Source organism: Rhinolophus hipposideros (assembly GCF_964194185.1).
Source record: "Rhinolophus hipposideros genome assembly, chromosome: 15".
Taxonomy (NCBI): Eukaryota; Metazoa; Chordata; class Mammalia; order Chiroptera; family Rhinolophidae; genus Rhinolophus; species Rhinolophus hipposideros.
Genome location: NC_138061.1, coordinates 26,910,213 through 26,924,079, shown reverse-complemented (window position 1 = coordinate 26,924,079; position 13,867 = coordinate 26,910,213). Strand labels below are relative to the sequence as shown.

The window sequence follows — 13,867 nt, the reverse complement described above, 5'->3', positions numbered from 1 at the left end:
TTAATTTTTCTTATATTAATTTTTGCTCCAAAAGACGCATTAGAGCTGACTGTCCGGCTAGGTCTTATTTTCAGGGAAACACGATGCATAAAACAGCCATAAACATTCTACAGAACATGTTTTTTACAACATCGTTCTACAATTTAGTAAAAGAATTTATAAAACAAGCCCCCTTGCCCTGAACCTATTAAACTAAATGTAAATTAATCTTTCTACCCACTCCCTGAATTTTATGCATATTTAACAGTATTAGAAAAATCCAACACAGGTCTACAAATTCATAGCTGCAATTTCGAAATCACAAGCTTTGAAAACTGAAAGTTTCTTTCGTAAGTTTAACATATCCTTATTTTGTGGCAAAAATTTGGACTGAACTAACACGAGGTTATTTATACTGTTTATTTATCCCACTTAGGGTGAATGTTCACATTTTGCTGGGAAAAAAACATTAATAAATTCGATTAGAGACCCCTCCGAGAGTTTTACACCTTTCTAAAACCTGAAAATTCTGAATTCTGAAACTCATCTGACCTCAAGATTATGGCTCTCTATTCCAACATACAAAATAATACTGAATTAAATTATTTTTATCAATACAATATAAAATGTTTACTCACCATGTCATCCATTTCTTCTTCTTTACTGTACCGGGCATAATCTTTTCTTAAAGTTCTCATTAAAATCATAGAAACTAAGCCCACCAAGAAGATAACCATCATAAATGAGTTGAAAATTGAAAACCAATGAATCTAAAATAACAGAAAAGATCAGTTTTATTTTGACTACATAAAATATCAGTCACAAATATAAGTCAAAATTCATGTTCCATGATGACAATGGGATGTTAATGCAAACAAAAAACCAATCTCTTAAAATTTTTACATAAAAATCCAAACTTAAGACACTGAGGATGAGTATTCTCTATACAAAAAGATTGGCTTTTTTCACAGTAAGCTTCAGCTGCCCTAAAACCACATTATTTACACAGATTTTCACAATCAAATTTATTATACAAATAAAGTACAATTTGGCCACATGGCATATACTAATCAGCATTACAGAGAAAGAACATGAGCTTTAAAGTCACACAGGCCTGGGTTTTTGTCGGGGCTCTGTCGCTTTCTAGCTATGTGACCCCAGTTTTCCTATATCAAAAAAATGAAGAAATAATACTATCTTGTGATTTGTATGGTTTAATAACATATATAAAAAGTATGGCACTGTGTCTGGCACAGAGCAGTAAATACTCAATAAATGTTAGTTCCCTTCCCTGCAAACTGAACCACCTGAAAATCTTAAAACACCAAAACTAACCCATCACAGCTGGCTGACGTGGACTCAGGCCACCTTCCTGAATGACTTGCTCCCAGTTCCTCCTCTCCACCCTGTCACTGTCCTTAGTCACTCCTTTCCAAGTTAGCTGTCCATGCTACAGAGAACACTGAGGTATTCTATAGTTTCTCAATGTTCCCAACACTCTTGACTTTGATTTCACCGATACATTTGTCAGAAAATTATGTCCAGGATATAATTATGTCCAAATTCTGGTTCATATAATCACAAGGTACTACTGTATCTCTGACTGTGTCTCAGAACTCAATGCATCTGACTTCAACTGGGCCTGCTGGAACAGGCCCACTCTCCAGTAATTCCTTTACATTTTAATTCCTAAGAGCTCCTTAGGAATAGTTCCAAAATTTCTCTTCTCCCTTCAAATCCCCAATTTCATTTATTTTTCTGCCACTTATCCTCCTAGTCTTTCATGTCTCCTTTCAATCTTCTAGGTGTTTCTCCTCTTAAATCAATCTTCCCACTATGCTCTAGATTTCTTTAACTCCTTGAGGTGTTTTACCCCCCTCTCATTTTGTACCCCTAAACTATACCTTTCTCCAGCATCGGCAACCTCTAAAGGTCCCTACCTGTAATAGTATCTACTCCCTGGGGTTGTTACATGGTTTAAACAAGGTAATAAATATAAAGCATACAGCATAATGCCTGGCACATACCCTGTTTCCCCGAAAGTAAGACCTAGCCGGACAATCAGCTCTAATGTGTCTTTTGGAGCAAAAATTAAATAAGACCCAGCATTTATATCATATCATATCATATCATATTATAGTATAAGAGCAGGTCTTATAGTAAAATAAGACCTGATCTTACATTATTTTTTGCTCCAAAAGACACATTAGAGCTGATTGTCCGGCTAGGTTTTATTTTCGGGGAAACACGGTAATAAAACACTGAAAAAAATTAAAAGTTGTTATTAGTATTATCTTTTAAAGTGTTTGCTTTGCTTGATCTGTCGTCCCCTCACTCTTTCAATCTTCTTACCTCCCTCCTTTCAATGCCAATACTTTTCAAACAAGTTGACTGCAGGCGCTTCTTCCGTCACTTACTTCTAAACACAATCCAATCTCACTTTGCCCCACAAAAGTTCTCTCTACCTCCTGCAATGAACTAAACCGATTCAGTGGTCAATGAGCTGCCCCCACTCTCCTTGCTCTCCCTGCCCCGTGTGACCTTCGCTGACACTGCCATCCTACTTCACCGACTGCTGCTCCTCCCAGCCTCCATGAACTTTCCCAACAGCTCTTGGTCCTCAGCAGAGACTTCCTCAGGCTCTTAGAACTTTTAACTAGCATTCCAGGGATGTGATGACACCCTCTGCCACCTCGTTTTGCTCTCTTCCGTTCCTCTCAATCTGTCCTGTATAAAGTTACCCAGCAAATCTTTCTGAAACAGCATGTTCAGGTTATCACTCTTCTATTCTCAAACTTACAGTGACATTCCCTATTTTCTCACATATCAATTCTAAACTATTTTCCCGAATATTCTGTACCCTTTGTAATATGGCCACCTCATCTTATCTTGCCAACCTTTCTTTCCATTGTACCCTATATCCCAATCAGGCCTATTTTTCCGCAGTGACTCACAAGTACAGCGTACTCATTTCTACCTCTGTATCTTCCTCATAATGTCTTCTCACATGGGATCCACTTCTACCCACCTTTGTTAATTCTATCTACTGTTTAAAGCCCAACTCAAAAATCCTCTCTTCCATAAAACCTCTCATTGACATATTTCAGTTATTAATATATACTTCTACTCTAAATTTCTCCATGTACATACATAGAATTTTTAACACATAGGATGTACTGTCTCAGGCAGTTGGGACAGATTTTAACATGGGCTCACATGCTGAGCTGTGTCCTAGTATGAAGGGCAGTCCTAGCTCTTGTCACCCACCCTGAGACTTTAGGCAAGTGACAAATTATGGTTCTCCCTGAAAAAGAGGAGACAGCCAACTGCCTCTGCCTCTTCATAAGATCATTTCTTTCTTCATTCAATAATTTATTTATTGAATATCTACTGAAATTATAAATAAAATGAATACACTATATTTTGAAATATTTGCAAAGTAAGTATATAATTTTGTTTTCTTTAGGGCTTGGACATATTGCTTCTTTTTTAAAAAATTAGTTTCAGGTGTACAAAAAAGTATATAAATTTAAGTTTATTATTTAAAAAGTATCATTCAAAATTTATAAAAGCAGTCCATAACTATAGGCTTTTCCAAAGATTTGATTTTATTTCCACCCTGGGAAACGAATGACCCAAAAAAGGACAAGAGAGAAAAAAATTGCATGTCTGACTCACATTTTATTTCAGTCAATTTCAAATTTTTGAAGAGAAAAGGTTTTACACAGTTATTTAATAATAAGAAAGATTTCACTATAATGCTAAAATTTCTAACAAAACTCTCCATTTTTGAATCAAAGATATGAACTTTAAACCAATACCTACTATAATGTGCAAATAACCTGACCTTTTATATTCCTTTATTCCAAAAATTATGAAGTACTATGTGATTTTGAAATTATTATACCAAGGGCAGCATTTTTAAAAAATAATAAAGAGATCAGCTGTCACAAAGGGATTACTAACCCTACAAACTCCTGACTCCAGCACCCCCTAGTGTTTGTTGCTAATCCTAAAGCAGCACCCCAGGTTTGTCATCAATTTTAGAACATGAAATAAATAGCTATCCCACTAGTGCTGCCGCTTACTGAGCACCTGCTATGTTGTCAAACACTGAACTAGGTGCTTTATATACACTATCAAATGGAATTTCACAACAGCTCTGCAGATATTATAATCCTTGCTTTACTACTAAGGAGACAGAAGCTAAAGAACTGAGTAATTTGATCACGGTTAAGTAAGTGGCAGAGACAGACTTTGTATTCAGCTTGAGCTCCAAAGTATGTACGTGTAGTCACTGTATAAGAAACAATCTCTACACTTAGACAATAGATCCCATCGCCTACCGCCTAAGTAAGGAAAATGCCACAGGAATCCTCCTACCCCTTTGCTCCTGTACCGTCAGTTATGCACTTGCTACTGAACCTCATCCACATATGAAAGAAGCTCGTCAAGACATAAACATGTTTTCCTTACATCTCAAAAAAAAAAACAAAACATCTCCTGACTCCATCTTTTCTACTGGTCCCTACAAGATTTCTTTGCTCCCTTTGGCAGCCAAGCTTGCTGTCCTCATTTCCTCTCCTCCATCCTCTTCTACCAGTTCTGTTCAGAGTCTGCCCCACCACTACACCAAAACTGCTTTGTCAAGCCGTTGACTCCAGATGAATCCAACAGTCACTTTCAGTGCTCATCTTACTCGACCCATCAGCAACAATCCAGAACTATCTTTCTATCCTCCATGATACACTTTCTTCTCTTGGCTTCCAGAATATCATACAATCTCTCCCCTACCACCACCACCCCTTCTTTACTGGTATTACCTCAGAGCCCTTAACTGTTTTCTCCTGTTGTTCCTAAACTTTTATTATTGCCCCCAACACTCAGTCCTTGGTATTCTTCACTATTCCCTGGTAATTGCATCCAGTCTCATAGCTGCAAATACCATCTATATGCCAAAGGCTACAAAATTTGTATCTGTAACCCAGAACTTTTTTTTGAACTCCAGGTTGATATACCCAACTAGCTGGTCAGTATCTCCATTAGGATGTCTTACAGACATTTCAAATTAACAGGTCCTAAACTATACTCTGATCTTCCCCTCCAATATCCTTTCTGCCTCAGTGATAGCAGCTCCATGCTAACAGCTGCTCAGGTAGAAAACTCAAGAGTTCTTCTCAACCTTTCTTTATCTTGCTATCCATCAGGAAATTCTGCTGGCCCTACCTTCAAAATATACTCATAACCTGACATCTTCTCACCACCTACACTGCTATACCTTGGTCTTTGAAACCCACACCCCTACATCTGGCGATGCTCATTAATGTCTGTTATTGATTGGAGCACATATCAAATGTCTTAAAACACACAGTTTACCTACCCTGTGTTGAAAAAAAGATGGATCAAGATATTTGTCAAATCGATCTTCAAATTTTACATCTGACTTTTTCCATTTTACCTGAAAAAAAATTTTCATTTGAAAATCAAGGCCAGTAAATAAATTAATAATCTTATCGCCAAACTCTTGAGCAAAATTTAAAGATTTACACACTTACACAATAAGAAACTAGAGAAATGGTGGAAAGGTACTACCAACTTCAGAAAGTGAAGCATGTATAAAATATAAAATACTAACTCTCCTCTCTTTGTATAATAACAAAACTTACAACTTTACTTAGAGGGATCATTTCGTTTTTCAAGGACTATTAACTATTGCTGACTTATATACTCTGACCTGATAAATGTGATAAGAATTCAATTAATTAGACCAATAAAGTAAGAATCTACATGTTTTTATCTTTAGATTATAATAGTTTTATTACAATTATCAAATTTCTGCATTAGTTCACTTATACAACTAGTATTTGCATTAGGTACATATGCACAAAGCTTGAAAAACTTTCAAAACTGGCTACTAGCCAATTGACACATTCCAGTTCAAGGAAAAAACAGGTGGCTACCTACACTGGATTTCTCTTCTTTCCACTATTTTTATTCCTAAGGAAACAGAATTAACTTGACAGTTGCAAAGGACTCTAACAAGCTCTTACTCTGCAGGAGTATCTTATTCTAACTGATAAAGCACAATATGGTAAACTATCCAGCAATTTTCAATACAACATCATCTCTATCTGCAGAGAGACCACAACGAACACTGCCATCTAAAAACGTAACCGTGAGAATACATAGTTGGCTTAGCCAGCTGCCCAGTAATAATGGTAATCTTTGCTGGAGCAAATGGGAGGTCCTGCAAATGCATAACTGTTACCTAATACTACAGACCTGAAGCAAATCTTCTCCCTGCTCTTAGGAGGCTTACTTACATACACTGAGGAAATACAGTTTAATAATATTCTGTGTCATCCCATTTGAAGCTACATTTTCATTTACTAAAGTTGTAAAACAAACCTAATTATTGATATTAGATCATAAACACTTCTCCCTGTATACAATTATTTTAATACTTACTGAATATGACATCTGGATTTTAGTATTGGGAACCAATTTCACCTTTCCTTCACTAGTTAGATTAACATCAACAATTCGATTTCCATTAAAACCTATTTCAAGTTTTTTGTAGGTCCAAAGATAGTAATCTTCTCCATTTTCATCAGCTTCACCAACAATACCTACAAAAGAAGTAACACTTTATACAAGGTAATGTCACTTAATATTTAAAATACATTAGAACCAAAACGTCAGGCAATGTTTTCATAAAAAACCAATATTACCATTATTCCTCATACAACAAGGTAAAAATGCAGGCAAGACTTCTACTCTTTGTTAACTACCAGGCAAACACAAACCACGATAAAAAAAAAAGTGACAAACAGCTCAGCATAACCTATCACTAATCTGATCCTCGAAGTTCATGCTTTGTCCTTAGTATCATTATAATAATTATCACCATATACGTATGTGTAGATTCCCTAATATTCCAAAATTTCAAAGAAGTGCTGTATCACATTCTGGCAAGGTTATCCAGTTAGTAGTGGTCAAACTAAAATTAAAACCAAGAGCTCCAGTCCAGTAAGCTGCAATATGTAGATATGGTACCAAAACTTAAAATAAAAATTCCTCCTCTTTACACCTCATGTTCTGGACATATCACTGGGAAGTCACTAAAATGAAAGGAGACCAGAAACCATAAAAATCCTTGCGGAAAACATAGGCAGTAAGCTTTTTGACATCAGTCATAGCAATATTTTTTTGGATTATGTCTCCTCAGGCATGGGCAATACATGCAAAAATAAAATAATGGGACTATATCAAACTCAAAAGCTTTTTGCACAGCAAAGAAAACCATCAACAAAACTAAAAGGCATCCTACTGTCCAGAAGATATTTGCATATAGGAGGTTATATATTTGCATATATCCTATAACCTGATAGGAGGTTAATATCCAAAATATACGAACTCATACAATTAAACATAAAAAAACAAACCATCTGATTAAAAAATGGGCAGACGACTTATACAGACATTTTTCCAAAGAAAACATACAGATGGCCAACAGGCAGATGCAAAGATGCTCGACATTACAAATCACCAGGAAACACAATCAGAACCACAATGAAGATACCACCTCACACCTGTCAAAATGACTATTATAAAAAAACCAAAAAATTATAAGTGTTGGTGAGGATGTAGAGAAAAAAGAACCCTCCTACACTGTCGGTAGGAATGTAAACTGATGCAGCCACTACGGAAAACACCATAAAGGTTCCTCAAAAAATTAAAAATAGAACTATCATACGACCCAGCAATTGGGTATTTATTCAAAGAAAATGAAAAAACGAATTCAAAAAGACAAATGCACCCCTATGTTCACTGCAGCATTGTTCACAATAGTTAAGAGATGGAAGCAACCTAAGTGTCCACTGATAGATGAATGGATAAAGGAGATGTGGTATGTATGTACGTGGACAGTGGAATATTAGTCAGCAATATAAAAGAATTATGTTGCCATTTGCAACAACATAAACGGACCTGGATGGTATTATGCTAAGTGAAATAAGTCAGACAGAGAAAGACAAATACTATATGATTTCATCTATATGTGTAATCTAAAAAACAAGACAAACAAACAAAACAGAAACACACTCATACATAGATACAGAGAACAAACCGGTGGTTGCCAGAGGGATGGAGCGATGAGCAAAACAGGTGAAGGGTGTTAAGGGGTACAAACTTCCAGTTATAAAATAAATAAGTCACAGGAAGAAACAGGCAGCACAGAGAATACAGTCAATTACACTGTAATGCTAGTGACAGAAGGTAACTAGCCTCATCGTAGTGATCACTGCGCAATGTATATAAACACTGAATCACTATATTGTACACCTGAAACTAACATAATATTGTAAGTCAACTATACTTCAATAAAAAAAATGAAAGTGTTGAAGATTAATGGTAATGAGGCAATAAAGTGATCATTATGGTCATGATTTGGGATACCGGAATGGGAAGACCCAAACAGTGTGAGGGTAGCAGGTAAGAGCTGAGGATCTCTATCGCTCGCCGACGCTGTCATACTGTCAGCTATTTATTTACCCAATGTTCCCTATCCAAGCCTATATACTTCCCAAGAGGCTTATGCTCTAAGTTACTCCTTAGGGCCTTCCCTCTACGGTCGATGCATCGCATTACAGTATTAGGGGGAATAAAAAGATTGTTTTTTTATTAAAGGTTATTTATTTGCTTACTAACTAAAGTTGTTCTCTCTAATTGGTACAAATTCAAGGAACACAGTTTTGGTTTGTTTGGTGTTGTAGAGGGATATTGTAATCCTTCTAATAGTTAATTTTATCAAGGTTTATTACCTATCTACTCCAAAAACTCTGGGGATGGAGACACATTTACACCAAGTAAGAAGCTATTCTCCAAGGGGCTTTACAAAGACTGAAATCTTTACCCCAACAAAAGCCAGCTAAGAATTTTTTTTTTCTGACAAGGATTCTCATGATTTAGACATTCTAAGACACCCAAAAGCATCTCCCCTAAACATGGCAGACCCTGGAATCCCAGGGCTAAAAAAGATTTATCTTAAAACAGGAAAGCACAGTTGCATCTTGCTAAGGAGGCCCACAGAAATGACTCAAAAAATCCTAAGGTCCCAGAGAAGAAACCCATAAGCAGTGCAAAGACCAGGAGAATGAAACCTGCTCTCACACACACAAAAAGGAAACCCAGACTAAAGGGTTCTTCTCCTGAACCATACAGGCTCAGAAATCATCAGTGAATTTTTAGCACATTTTCCTGCTACCCTCTGAGCTGATCACAGAAATGTCTGTTAATGTAATACTAATTACAGTCGTTTATATGAAATGCTTACTATTTATACCTAATTAACATGCAACAGAGTAATGATGATACATACAATTATATCTTGAGATTAACTTTCTTATAAATTTTATCTTAGTACCATCCTAAACTCTGATCTGATATGTTCACTCTTTGTTTGCTGCTCATGAATATAGTAGTCTGCTAACAATTTTAATAATCAGAATATTAATTATATATAAGAACAGGTGTTGAAAGATCCACCCCCCCCAAAAAAAAAAAAAAAAAGCCTAACAGAAAAACCACTAACAGAAAAATGTGATCAAACATGCTGGCTATGATAGCTGGCTGTGTTTTACAATTTAAATAATTTAATCAAGTCCAAAACAAACAAGGTTTGTATTTATGCAGATGGTTGTATTTATTAACTATGCCATAGCTCTTCTCTATTAATACAGATAAACAAACTAAACATAAAAAAATTACACGTAAAATCTAAACAGTGAAAACTTAAAAACAATCTTAAACATAAACAGTTTTGGAAAATAATGTAGGAACGAGCAAAATAAATCATTCAGTAAAATACATCTAAGACATACTACCACAGTTCCACATGAGTGAAAGCCAGAATAAAACTTCAAAATCCCATTTAGTTCCTCTGATTGTATTTGATAGTATAAGTAAAAATAAGGTATCAGGAAAATGGGGAAAAGGGATATTTTGGATTGTTCAAAGCACCTTTTAATCCTTTGAATCTGAAAAGATATATTGCATAACAGTTGTATTTTGAAGGAGTTTCATATAAGGTTTGGCAATGTCAAAAACCTTTCAGGTAACAAGGGACTATAAAATTGGTATTAAAATCATTCTATGGAAAATAGTGAAAACACATTTCCTGATTCAGTATACAATCACCTTAACAAAGTCATTACATAAACCTTGCTTATTATGCAAATATTCCCAAACTTTAAAAGATAACATACAATACTTACCCCATATTGGTAAATCATCTATGTACATTTGGTACCAGTAGTGATTTTTGATGGCATACACAAATGCATCTCTCTTTTCTTTATCTAAGTCAATCTCACAGTAAGTGGCTGGCATCACATCATCTGCATAAAATAAAAATTGCAAATTAGCACACTGGTGTGCAAAATAGTTATAGGAAAAATAACAAAAGAAAAAGCCATTCGTAACAGTTTAATCTGGGTGAAAAATACTGAGGTTTCAGTACACAATTCTTTCTTTTTTGTGTATGTTTAAGACTTTTCAATAATTAAAATTATTTATTTTAATCATCTTTATTTTAAAAATTATCTTACTAAGTGAAGAAATCATTCCTTACATAAAAAAATTGTATAAGAGCATTTACAAAGTAACTCTAAAATGAATTGATTTAAAAAAACAAATATAAAAAAGCTTAAAATACACAGGGAAGTTTTCATTTAATATATATATACAAAAACTCAAGAATATGACCTTAAATAGAGCTAACAATTTCTAGCTGTAAGATCTCTAAGATTAAAAAAAGGTCTCTGAGATAAATATTCATTTGAACATTCTTGGAAATGCAAGTCACTAGAGGCCACAGATTCTACGAGGAATCCCAGTGACTCTTCATAATTAGCAAGATTAAAATGCAAACCTCTATCTAGCAGGCAGCACTGTTTATAAATTACCAGAAAGTTCCCTAGAGAGGAGTCATTTCAACTCCTGACTGCTTTCAAAAATACTGCAACCATAATACTGTTCAGATGGTCTCTAACATAAACCTCGCAAAAATGTGCTTATGATTATTAATTTCTAAACAAAACAACCCTCCCAAAAAGAAACCAAACAGCTAGATGTCCATCCAAAAGATTAAATTGTTACTTAAGCAATTAAGGGGGAAAAAAGAAATCAATCTTAAACAACAAAAAAATAAAGCACAGTTGTTCGTTTTTAAGTTTTCCTATACTATAATACCGGTTGTTTAGAACTTGAAATTTCCCATAAGAAATAATGTTAAGTTTCTTTTTTTAAATTTTCAATTATGACATGAATGTTATTTTATATTAGTTTCAAGTATACAACATAGGGGTTAGATATTTATATAATTTATGAAATGATTACCCCCCATTAGTCTAGTGCCCAACTGGTACAAAACATAGTTATCACAATATTATTGACTATTTTCCCTATGCTATACTTTACATCCCCATGACTGTTTTGTAACTACCGATTTGTACTGCTTAATCCCTTCACCTTTTTCATCCAAACCCCAGCCCCCCTCCCATCTGTCAACCATCAATTTGTACTCTGTATCTGAGTCTGTTTCTGTTTTGTTTTTTGTTTATTTTTAAATGTCTTAAATGTTGATTAAAACTTCTTAAACATGAACTGCAGCTGTACCATTACTAATAGCCATCTGTAATATTATTTCTACGAAAAACAGCAATCTGCATTGTAACTCTAGACACCAGCAACATCTGTAATATTATTTCTACGAAAAACAGCAATCTGCATTGTAACTCTAGACACCAGCCACATATCCCTCCAATCCTCATCAGAGAGAACAGCTCCCCCTTATTATAGCTCAGCACAGAGGGGTACTCCAAAACTACAACACCAAAGATGGCAGGAAACATTGCAGTCTCACAAAAAAGGAACAGGGAAATACTTTCATTCTCAAAGTGGTAGAAAAAAACTGCTTTGTCTCCAACAACAATGGCTCCAACACAGATTTCCTTTCTACTCAGGCCCTTTTAGACAGCACGGAATTTAGGATTTTCATAAGGGCAAAAAACTGAAGCTGAGCAAAGAAGGAAAGGAGGGTTAGGACAGAGATTGCTACAGAGCTCCTACAGCAGGAACTAGGAGAACTGGCAGCAAGAGGTCTCCAAATGGGATTTCCATGGACTGTGATGCTGCACAAAGGGTAGCAGGCAACCACAGCCACAGAACGAGAGGGAGAACCACAGGAAGGGCCAGGTTTGAGCCGCAACAAATGGCTGCGCTGGCTCTGGGAGTCATCCCAGGTACTTCTACAAAGCCACCAAATTCCTTGCAGTTACAATCAGACATTCACTGATAATCTTCATTAACAGTGTGGTAGTTTTAGGTATGAAGTTCTGAGATACACAATATGACATTTATCTAAATAAAGCCTTTAAAAGATTCCTCTCTGTCTGAACTTTAGTTCAACTCTCTTTCCAACTCTCCAGGAGCCTCTCTCCCTATACTGTAGCCATACTCAACTACCTGCAGTTCCCACAAACGTTCAAACGTGTTCTCTTGGCCTCTGAACAATTTTGCTTAGGCTGTAAACTCCACCTCAAATTTCCATCCTAAAATCTCTCCCACTCCCTACACCCTCTTCTCCACAGAGTAATTCCTGACTCCCCAGGCCTCGCACCTCTCAAACCCCACAGCCTGCCCCTTTCTCTGAAGTCCCATGGCTTTCTCTCCATACCTCCCTATGGACCTAGACCTACCTTCGCTCTTCAAAAAGAACATCAGATCTTGAGAGCTGTGTCTATAACTGATTATATCCTTTTCACCCCCAGCTATGCCTATCTCAGTACCCTGCATATAGTACTAAGCAAACAAAAAATTTTAACAAATTTTAAGAGCATGATTTTCCATTTATTTGGTAAAGGAAATCACTAAGTAGATCAGAGTATGCACATATACATGGATGTGAGTGTGTGTGTGTGTGTATGTGGTGTGTGAGGTGAAATGAGCAGAGTATCTCAGAAGGATTGCCAAGAGGTCTTGAAGAGTATCTTTCACTGATGCAAACTCTAAAAAACAAATGCGGTGGAATAATGAAAAGAAAAAACTACCATTATGCCAGGCTATAAAATGGGCCCTGGCTGGCCATGTTTGAATGAAATTCCTCCTGCAGACATGTAGACAAATACAAACATCCCAAATAACTGCAGAGACTGACGGCTCAACGAAAACAGCACTTCTCTCGGGAGGGGGTCACTTGGAAGATAACAAGATGCCAAATCATTATTCAGCATTCCATATAACCAGAAAACCATCTGAATCATCTATCACCATAAATCACTGCTTTAAAATTATAATACGGTATACCCCTCTCAGAGGAAATACACACCTCTGGATTCTGAAGAGGCTACAACTAAGATTTTACCAATGTAAACACTTTTTATGGGGGAAATAAAAGTTACTAAGTAGGAAATGTTAATACTGATTTTTCAAACAGAAAGCAAGAGTAGAAAGCTATCTATCAGTAAGTCTGTCACCAATTCCCAACATTCTAGATTTAATACTTGAATGGACAGTGAAAGCACTGAGCAAAGAATGGGATAATTACTTATGCATTCTCTAAGACTGTATCATGCCTTACTTTACTTTCTCTTTTGATAGCATTATTAGATTGAAAAATCAGAAATGTTCTACCTAAAATTCAGCAGCACTTGGCAAAGTTTCTCATGAAGTCACTACAGAAAAACTTACAGAGAAAAGGGCAGAAACTAGAGTTTTAGTCTAGGTTCCACTACCTACGAGCCATGTGAATAAAAGCAAGTCATTTAACTTCTGTGAACCTCAGGTGCCTCAACTGTAAAACAGAGATAACATCTATGCTATTTCTTTC

The 13,867-nt window shown here is 35.8% G+C and overlaps 1 protein-coding gene across 2 annotated transcripts in view; it reads right to left on the bottom strand.

The window, feature by feature from the left end:
* The window catches only part of TM9SF3 (transmembrane 9 superfamily member 3), a 55,401-nt gene that overhangs the window by 27,084 nt on the left and 14,450 nt on the right, over positions 1–13,867 (bottom strand). For both annotated transcript variants that reach the window (XM_081075063.1, XM_081075064.1), the window contains exons 3-6: positions 10,254–10,376; positions 6,448–6,608; positions 5,360–5,437; positions 618–749 (exon numbers count right to left, since the gene is read on the bottom strand). In XM_081075063.1, the coding sequence (XP_080931189.1) occupies positions 618–749; positions 5,360–5,437; positions 6,448–6,608; positions 10,254–10,376 (494 nt within the window). The remainder of the gene's footprint in view (positions 1–617; positions 750–5,359; positions 5,438–6,447; positions 6,609–10,253; positions 10,377–13,867) is intronic.